Source organism: Xiphophorus hellerii, chromosome 3, assembly GCF_003331165.1.
Source record: "Xiphophorus hellerii strain 12219 chromosome 3, Xiphophorus_hellerii-4.1, whole genome shotgun sequence".
Classification (NCBI taxonomy): Eukaryota; Metazoa; Chordata; class Actinopteri; order Cyprinodontiformes; family Poeciliidae; genus Xiphophorus; species Xiphophorus hellerii.
In genome coordinates, this window is record NC_045674.1 from 16,225,629 (window position 1) to 16,235,828 (window position 10,200).

Here is a 10,200-nt window from a genome sequence, read left to right on the forward strand (position 1 = left end):
GAATCATTCTCTCTTGTTTATTTCTCAAAAGACTTTTTACAACAAATTACAATGTTTGCATACATAATTAGCTTTCCCTTCCCCCAATAAATGTGTTCAGAATTGAAACAATTCATCAGCTATGACATTTATAAAAGCGTAAAGAATGCTGTTAAAATCAAAAGTCTGGGACATTTGTCAGTAGCCATTTAGAAACATTCAGCCTTTTGTTTGGTGTTCAAAGCAGTTGAGGTTTTAGATCAATAAACAAGGCAGCAAACACCTTAACGTAGCTTCACAGTGTCTTATTCTTAGATTTTTCCACATTTTGTCACATTTCAACCACCAACTACAACATGTTTCACTGGGATGTGATGGACTAGACCAGGGATTTGCAGCCTATGGCTCCTTGGACTTTCCACAAAGGAAAGGGTAATGTAGAGAATGATCTTCCCTCAACGTGTGATGCTGTGGTGTGAGAAAGACGGGACACACGTTGAGCTTCCCTCACATTCAACAGGAATGTTCCCGCTTAAGGATTTTGGCTAAAAAACAACAGAACTAGGAATACAAGTTATTAATTAAAGAGTTAATCTAAAGATCAACTGACGATTAATTTCTTAACAAACTGAGCTTTCTCTTGTATCAAGAGGGCCGACTGCCTTTTCATAACAAACAGGGCTACATTTTTCATAATTTATTCATTTTTCTTCATGATTAAATGCAACATTTTATGAATGATCACAGATGCTCTTCATCCAAATTTCAGTTCTTAAGTGTAGTTCTACAAACTAAGTACTGACAAAAATACAAATGTGGGAACCGATTATCATTATTAACTTTGCATTTATACATAACTTTGTCAAAGGGAATCCCACTAAAATACATTGAAGTTTGTGGTTTTAACATGATAAAAAGGTTGTAAAATCACATTTTTTTATGTATTTTCTTAAACGCAGCAACACCCAAACACTGGAAGCCAAAACGTTTGTGAAGCCTTACAATAGCCACAGTTCTAAAAATGCACAATTAAAATTAATTTAATGAATCCATCCATAGATCAAAGGTGAGGAATCCATTTGTTTATCATGAAGAGGTAGAGTCAGCTTGCATAATCACCGATCTGAGAATATTAAAAGGCGGCAAAGGTGTGGAACAGTCCATTTTAAGGCATGAATATTTTCAAATATTTCAGTATACAGTGTTTACTACAAATCAGCAGAGAGACATTTTACATTAATGCCAGAATGCCTTAGCTGCCCTCCTCCTCAAACCATTAGATTTCTTTATATGAGTGAGTAGAGTGAGTATCAGTACTGATTGTTATGTTCATTTAATGAGCTGCTGGGCTTCATTAATGGGAATATTTAGACAAACAAAATCTGTTCTGTGAAGACTATTCACTTCACAGCCAGAACTCTGTTTCGTATTTCAGAAAATTTGATTTCAACATGGAGGCTGATTCAGGGTCTGTCGGTAGAAGCCGCAAATGTTTTTTGTTGCAACAATTAAATACAAATCAACAAATTTTACATCAAATCTAGAAAATTCAAAGAAATATATGTACACACAATATGAATTTATAACAGAAATTAATGTCTACAAGAAATTTGAAAATACTACAATTAGTAGAACTCCAATAGAGAGGCAGACTGCTCCTTTGCATCGATTTGTGCTGATCTAGCTGTCGGTTTAAACTCAGCCTGAGCTGCATGTGCACGGAAGAATAAGAATAAGAAATGATTAGATCCTTCTGGTTTTGGAGAAGTACTTAAAGCTGAGAAGTGGTGGCCAGTTGGAGCATCTCATGCATGGAGCTGGAGAAGACGTTAAAGAGTGAGGCTGCATCTGTCTCATGGCAGGACTTCCAAGCTGTGATGGAGATCACAATCCTAAACGATGGAAAGTTGTTTTTTTTATTAGAAGCTGCTACAACGCACAGAAGAGGCAGTTTTACAAAGTTTTGAACTTCAACAGCACATTACAATACTTTTGGGCAGTTAATTAACAAACGTATTCATCTTCACCTGTCGTCTCTGATGCGGTAAAAGAAACCGTAACCATGGTGAACCATCGGCGCCACCGCCCCCATTACTGTTGTGTAGCCCACCAGACTGGACGACAGCACAAAGTTCCCACCGCCGCCACTGCAGACACAAACGCAACAACCAAGGATCCAGTTTGAAATCCTGTTCTAGTTCTAAAAGACAACCTGATTTTGATTTCAATATAATATTTGTGTGTGAATTCTCAAAGAACAAGAGTCAGAAAAAAAATAATAAAGTTGAGTGTAAAATTGCAAAACAGACAAAAGGGCAGCATTTAATGCATGAAAAAAATATTTTGGTGTTTTATGCAATGCAACAAGCAAAAAACATTTAGAAATATTTAGCATGCGCCCATGATCAATATTTTTCTTATCCTTACTAAATTAGATATGTAAACAAATTTTAAGGTTTTTTTTGGCTCTAATGGCCTTTATTTTAAAGTGCTAAAACAGGAAAGTAGTTAAAAAAGAGGAGGAAGACATGCAGCAAAGGTCACCGGACCGGGAAATGACCTGCGACAGCCGCATCGAGGACTAAAGCCTCCTTATGTGGGTGGTGTTTAACCACAGCGCCACAGCAGCACCCTGATATGGACGATTTTAATTCATTGAAACCCTAAAACTCTAAAATTAAATTTGACCTATTTATTAGGTAGCAAAGCTTGATTTTGGGACACATTTCTTGATTATAAACCAGTGGAACGTCATCCGACTGCTGCAGCGAGAGAGAAAGATGTATAAGTGTGACCGGCAGTACCTCCTGGAGTAAAGCGGGTCAGAGAACAGCTCAGGGGTCGGACGTGCTTCTTCTTTAGCAATGAGATAAAGCCCAAGGAGATGTCTGTCAAAACCTGCAGGCAGTAACACAAACAGTGTGAAATACTGAGACAAGCACACACCGGGAGGTTTCACAGACATGTTTCAGAAAGCGCGGATGGATTTCATCATCGACTCAGATCAAAATAAAACAATTTGTGAAAAAATGCGCTTTATGGTCCTGTGCTTAAAAACGCAACCACTTCAGCAAAGGTTCCTGTAAACATCCTGCTGTTTGCCGCAGAACAATATTTGACACAACTTCCTTCACCTGTTGCAGCCTCTGAGAAAGCAACAGTTTTGTTTTAGTCAATCTTCTGCAGGTCACACTTATTGTTTTTTTTTTTTTTTAAAGTTTGGTTGCTCTGAAGTTTTAATCTGCTTAGGGTCTTACGGAGTTACAATGACGACCGCTTAAAATGAAACTGAAGAGAAATATTGGCATTTATAAATATTATAGTAACTTAAAATATGAACATTTGTCTGTTCTGGAAATGTTTGAATTGAAAGTGAAACAAAAATTGATCATGAAAAAAGATTCAAACTCTAAAAATAATGAAATAAGTAACTAATTTCTGTTTAGAAATGATCAGATGTGACAAAAACATTAAAAATGGAACAGAGTGGCGTACTTTACTAGGTCATTCTGACTGATTTAAAAGAGCTTTGAAAGATATTGGTACTTAAAACAATTTTTTATTCAACCATGTCTACTTCAAAGGAAGGAAAGAGGTTACATTTCTGTAAGAAGAAAGCTTCTGGCTGTGCAGGAATCATCAGCAAGAGTCAGAATATCTTCTAATATCTAAGATCTAGTCGCTACCAGTGCAGAGCACTTAGAGATGGCGACTTTTAAAAGTTGGCTTGGTGTCACTGCTCTTTAAGAAAACCACAGAGGACAAATTAAAATATTGTAGGAAGCACCAGGACTGAAATAAAATCACAAAATCTTCCAAGAGTAACTCTGATCAATTATCCAGGAGCAATTTGGTGATAAGTGCTTATCTTTTATTACGATGGAGGAACAATGATAGAGGGATCAGATTGGCAGATTCAAGCTAATGTACAATATTTATCATTAAGATGTTTTAAATAAATTATGAAAACGTTTGATCACCACAGTGCCAAAAATAGTGTTACATTTATTTAGAAATATCAGGCAATATATAAAGGAATATTTCACAAACTCACCATTTCCATCTTGAGCCTCGGACATCAGTTTGTTGTGTTTATTAAAAGCTGAGAGCATGGCGGTCCTCCTGCCGTTCGCCTGGGAGAGAACAGGCCAGTTTTATTTATGAAGCACTTCATAAAAAACAAAAATGCATCAAAACATACAATAAAAACCAAGAGAAGAAAAAGTCATAACTGGAGATGCAGCGATCAAGACTGACGCCAATCACTGATCATCTTTGAAGTCCCATAATTTTTTTTTCAGGATTATTTTTATTAACATATGAAAATATAAATATGTAGTCAGTTCTTTAGTAGAGTTCATAGTTTTAATCCCAACAGAACTTACAATGATTTAAGTCCAAAGAAAAACATTTGATCGTTTAAAAGATAAGAAATTCTGGTTGCATGGAAGCAAAACATGCAGGACGGTGCTGTCTAAATTTATTGGCTAAGTCTTTTTTCTAATTAAAGCAAAATTCTTGACTTATTTTCTACCTGCAAAACAATGAGCTAAACATGCAACATTTTTTGTGAAGGAGATTATTTTAACCACAGTTGAAACATAAAGAGGGTCTTGTATATTGGTTTGTGGTACTACTACGCTGACATGAAAATGAAAGCATGAAACAGGGTAATATTCCGTTTCATTATCAGATTTTTTGTTAGAATTTTTTTCTTAAAGTCCCCCATATCCAGGAAATTCATTACTCTAGAAAGATTTAAGTGTTCACCTGGATCAGAGGGCCGCACAATATCATTCTGACGGCTAGAAATGGCCCGCTGTCCACAACTTGAGCCTCCCAGAGTTAAATCATTCAAACTCTGGTTTTACAAAAGCAAAATGTCGAATTACATCACATGCAGGGTCCATCATGGCCTTGCACCAGCTCACAGCCTCCTGTGTGCAGGGCCGCATAGTCTCCGTCCTGGCGTGGTAAAACCTGCGCGTCGTTGCCGTCTCATAGCAGCTTCCTGGTCTGGTGAAAACACGAGCACACATTCAGAGTCCAATTGGTTTCAGTTTGAAATACAATGAATAATCGTCAAAGTGTCGCTTGCGTACTTCTTGTGCAATCTTTGGTAAGCTAGCTGCATTGCCAGCTGGATAAAAGTGTCTGGATGCAACTTCTTCTGCTTGATGGCTGACTTTCCAAAAGCTGTGAAGGCGTAGCACACGATCTGAAGGTCCTGGGTCTGAAACAACACAGAGTTAATAATGATCCTCCTCTTTAATAAAATAAGTGCTTTTCCCCCCCATTAGGCTTTCCAAAGGCTCACAGACTCCAGATACTGCTGTTTGGCATGATGAATGTCACTGTAGGCTTTTTCATCCAGAGTAAACAGCAGCTCCTCAGGGAGGGGGATCTGCCTGACCGTGTCTGAGCCCTAACCAGCAAACAAACCAGCAGAAGTTAGAGAATGAGTTCATATGTCCAGAACAGGAGAAACATTACTGTTTACCTTCCACTGTCCCTCTGTAGCTCTGATTTGCTGGTCAAGATACCAACACATTGACACCAGAACCATCGCATCATATGGTGAGTGCTGCAAGACAAGTTCACAGGAAAGATTTGACATAAATCTACTGGTCACACCTGGAACCTTCCTTCACCTGGGCTTCAACATGTCCTTCATGTTCAAGGGGCAGTATTATGTAAAACTGACTTTTTTTACATAACATAATCAAAAACAAACCTGGAGTGTTGCCTTGATTCTTTCATGCATATTTGAGAAATCCTTTAATCTCCCTTGGCAACCATTCAGCTTTGTAAAACGCCTGGCTAGACCTAGCCCCGCCCTAACCCCGCCCTCGAGACGCAGCTTCAGAGCTTTCGTCTCACAAAGCACCCATCTTCCACAATTCTCCCACTCAGCTCCTTCAGACTAGCCAGCAGCAATTAGCAAACACCTGGTGGAACTGCACACCTGCTGAGCTTGTCAGTGCAACGCTGGTAAAACATTATTAAAGGGTTAATAGAGGAGCCATCTTCCTGAAGGTGGCGTTTCAGAAAGAGTAGGAGCTTTTAAAGAGACAGAGGTTCAATTTTAAAGAGTTAATTTACAAAGTAGAATTTATTTTAAGTCATGTTTGATACATATAGCATTTTATATACTTAACAACTTAAGGTAACATAGTCACTTAATTGTGCTATAAAATGGAAAACACATAATGCTGCCCCTTTAAAACCGTTCCAGATATCTTTAAAATAAACAACAGATCACCGTCAATTTATAGAGATCAGAAGTCAGATAAAATCCATCCAACTGTTTGTTCAGCAATTCTTTTACCAAATCTATCCAACTTCCCCCTATCCGTCCGGCCCTTCATTCATCTCTGTCCCATGCATGCATTTATTCATCCATCAATCTCTCTGTCCCATCATCCATCCATTTATCAGCTCTGCTTTCAGAGGAGGGATAGATAAAACGTTTAAAGAAAGGTACAGGCAACAAAAGTCTAGAAATAAATGTTTTCATACTCTTATTTTCCATTCTTAGCCAGGCCCAGATCACACATAAACTAAATTGCAGACTGTGTGGAAACTGTGCATTTAAACTTCTAAAAAAGAACCAAGTATGAAAACCTACATCACAGGTGGATCCAAAAGTGCCGTCTGCAAAAGCGATTGAGTTGTAGGATTTATCCCCCCACCGGATGGTCGGGTTGCCTGTAAGGGCCGCCGCCGTCAGCTGCACAGAAAACAGAAAACTCAGATCTCTTTCCTTGTTGTTAGGAAATAACTGAGATTTGAGCATCTCAGACATTTGTGTAGTTCTCTGGAGTCGAGTAGGGTTTGGATTCGTCCAGAGAGATGACAAACAGGCTGCTCTGAATGGTCTCCAGAATCGTCTTATTGTGCGGATCGATGCTGATTAGATGCTCTCTTGCCTAAAAATAAACACAGGAAATACTGATCCTCAGTGATGCTTTGGTAACATAAGATTTTAGAGTGATGACCCATAATGTTGTTTATGTTATTGTCTCTTTAACAACCAGGAGGCGAACCTTCGCCCAGCGAGTCCGCTCATCGGATGTGAGAGCAGAAACTCCGTCTCCCTCTGTCTCTCCTTCACAGCGCTCCTTCACAAAGATCAGCTGCCTACGCATAACCAGGAACATATTCACAATCAACTTAGATTCACCCATTTTAAATCTGTTCATGTCATAACGGAGCTTTGCATTTTGTGTTGCTGAAAAATACAGAATAAAGAATAATCTGAGGTTAAAACGAGGGAACAAATTTAGAAAAAGGTTGATTTTCTTCTATCCTAAACTGAAACATAATTATTCAATGAATTTATTCAAGACAAGAAGTACTTGAAGTATTTTAAAATCAATGAGATGCAGAAAAACGTTCCAGGGTAACAATTTTCAGATTGTAGTGACATTAAATAACCAAATAAACGGTTCAAAAATCAAAAGAAGTTAATAAATGTTGTTGGGTTTGATGGAAGATCTGTGCCTGGCAGTCTGTGTTTGCTTCCCACCTGAGGAGCTCTGGAGGACTGAGGATCTGTCCATCAAACAGTGCATCAAAAGTAAAAATCCGTCCGCGGCACATCACCACCAGGTGGGAAGGACACGGCCCCTCGCTCACTGAGAAACATAATGAAACGAGCGGTGAAGACAAGGGTCAAAGGTTACCGATGTGTCTGAAAGCTGCAGAGCTGCACCTGTCTTGAAGTAGTTACGAATGGTGTCCTTCTTCACTCCAGGAACCTTGCAGGTGCAGTAGAGCATCCTGAACTGATCCATGTCCAACGGGGTTTTCCCAGCTTTCTGGGGAGCGAGTCTCTCCCTGAAGGAGAGGGAGTGAAGACAAATACCTGAGCAGAAAACGTTCTCAACACTAAACCAAAAAAAACGAGTGTATGTGTGAGCATGCCTTACGTGCGGAGCAGGTCCCAGTACTGCAGCGTGTGCCATGTTATAATACTGGTCCTCTGCAGAGAACTTCCTTCAGCAGGAGGCCAGAAATGCTCCAAGTACGGCCCAGGACCGCCAAAGTTTACATTCAGCTGAGAGGGGATTCGGACCTCCAGGTAGGCTGTGTCTAACCACCACTCCTCCAGCTGAGGAAGAGTACACACATCGCTAGCTCACTTCTTAGTAAAGAAGAAGTTATGTTATGGGGCTATGTTCAGCTACAGACCCAGTTCCTCCTTTCTTTGGCTCTCTGCAGCAGTTTCTGGTGTAGCTCTTTTCCAACACCTTCTCTGAATTTCCTCACAATCTCCACTGTAGCTTTGAACTCTGCTTCTGATGCAAACGGATGAACTGAGAGAGAAATGAAAAAGAAAACAGTAAAAACACGATTAAAAAACCCCAAAACCAACACTTGTTTTAACTGAGCATCTGAGTTTAGGATTAGTATTTGCCTCATAACTAATTACACAAGGTCATTTGTTCACCTGAGTTTGTATTTGGACAGTGGAGGAAACAAGAAGGACCTGATAATTATGTCTCTTTTTAAACAGGGTGTCCATGCAGGACAGTAAGTCCACACATTAACCTGCTGATAAGCTACCACTGATTCATGGAAAACTGGGAACAGATATATTTTCTCCTTTGTCACAGAGGTAGAGGAGACTGATAAATATCATTATACTTTTCTATAAATTAGTAGTTATTTTTGATACACTTAATTCAATTTTAGCACCCACACCCTCTCTGACTGGCATATCAGTCACTCACTGGATTTCAATGTTGCATAATGTTTTCGCTGTGTGCACTATGACTTTGCATATAATGCCTTTCACCAGCTGTGTCTACTGGGTGTGTTTCTACAGTCTTAATAATATCACTTTGTTTATTTTAGTTCATGTTAGTGCACTTCATAAAGCAGGAATCTGCTCTACCTTTATAGCTCTTCAAGGGGAAGTGTGTGTTTTACAGGCACATAGTATAATTTTACAGCACAAACAAGTAACTAATGATACCTGCAGTTATAAATACATTTCAGTCAAATGAGATATATAAAACTATATTCATTATTCTCTTCCCTGACTACATGTTATGTATTAAAAAAGTAATCTGGAGAGCACAGCCATCCTACCTGCATCCAGGTACTTAGAAAGGCTTCCATCTAGCGGAGGTACAGGCAGGGGAGGCAGACTGTTCTGGTACTGAAAGGTCCGCTCAGGCAGAGTACCTGCCAATCGACTGGCCATTTCTTCTCTCTGTAACAAGAATTAACATTATACTCTAACAAAGACAAACTTGGTTTTTCCCACTGGAGTAAATGGATGACAGTAAACAGCACTGACTTCCTGCAACATCAGCGGGAGACCTGGAAACTAGGGATGTGAAAATGTAAGCCCCTATTCAATATTTAAAAAAATAGCCAATATATTGTGTAACCCTACAGGAAACACGATGCACGTCAATCACCCAAACAGATCTCCAAATTAGAAACTCCGAAGAAGAAAGAAGCTGCTGCTATAGTTAGCTCATTTCAGACTATTTCTATTTTTTTTTTTGTTATAATTATTATCTATAATATCCTTCATAAGAACTGCTCTGTGGCAAAGTTAGTAGCACAACAAGACAGTCCTTGGTTTGAATCCTGGACTGGGGTCTCTCTGAATGTAGATAAACACCTGTAATTCCTTTATTTTATGTTGGATTTTATGTTGGATTGATGTGTTGAACTTTTTGGAAATATTAAATTATTCTGATCAGAGTGAGTATCGCCAGGTCAAAAATCGGTACTGGAAAAGCCTAATCGATGCATCTTTATCAACTGCACCACTTCTTAAAATTGCATGTATCCACTTGTCTTTGGTCAGTAAATGTAGGTATAAGCAAACCAGCTAATCAAATAAGTTGCGAAATTTAGCCTTGATGTTCAGAAAAAATCCATCAAAAATTTGTTATTTCGGTTGTTATTGGAGCAACGTAACTAACCAGGATCAGACGGTCAGTCCTGCAGTGAGGGCTAATGCTACATTATTTCGCAGCTAGTGCAGTTAGCGACGATAAGTCTGAACAGGAAACTTACTGCTAGCTTAGCTTCTCCGGGATGCGTTGACTTTATTTTACAGCATCGATACCGGGCATTTGGTTCCTGTCGACGGCTGACCGAGTGAAAGGAGCTCGCTGTGTTGTTGTCTGCAGCTGCGGCTCCAGACAGCGTTCACCTTTACCCCACTCACTCTCCGAGCCAACCAACGGTGTGCCT

At 39.2% G+C, this 10,200-nt stretch overlaps 1 protein-coding gene across 1 annotated transcript; it reads right to left on the minus strand.

Annotated features, from left to right (window-relative positions):
- Nucleotides 1-3: 3 nt before the first annotated feature.
- On the minus strand, nucleotides 4-10,200 carry crot (carnitine O-octanoyltransferase). Its single transcript, XM_032558065.1, has 17 exons — nucleotides 10,021-10,200; nucleotides 9,076-9,199; nucleotides 8,173-8,297; nucleotides 7,911-8,092; nucleotides 7,694-7,818; nucleotides 7,508-7,616; nucleotides 7,026-7,119; nucleotides 6,783-6,908; nucleotides 6,608-6,709; nucleotides 5,480-5,563; nucleotides 5,297-5,404; nucleotides 5,082-5,212; nucleotides 4,872-4,995; nucleotides 4,034-4,112; nucleotides 2,784-2,877; nucleotides 2,007-2,126; nucleotides 4-1,871 (listed from the first exon to the last, which is right to left on the minus strand). Exons 2-17 carry the CDS (start codon nucleotides 9,188-9,190, stop codon nucleotides 1,751-1,753), a joined length of 1,839 nt encoding a protein of 612 aa, XP_032413956.1. The 5' UTR covers nucleotides 9,191-9,199; nucleotides 10,021-10,200; the 3' UTR covers nucleotides 4-1,750.

Excerpts from the sequence above, each read along its gene's own strand:
- crot (XM_032558065.1), bottom strand. The coding sequence starts at position 9,190 with ATGGCCAGTCGATTGGCAGGTACTCTGCCTGAGCGGACCTTTCAGTAC. Across the intron at positions 8,298-9,075 it reads TTCTAAGTACCTGGATGCAG|TTCATCCGTTTGCATCAGAA; the intron begins GTAGGATGGCTG and ends TTTCTCTCTCAG. Across the intron at positions 5,564-6,607 it reads CTTTTGGATCCACCTGTGAT|CACTCACCATATGATGCGAT; the intron begins GTAGGTTTTCAT and ends CTTGTCTTGCAG.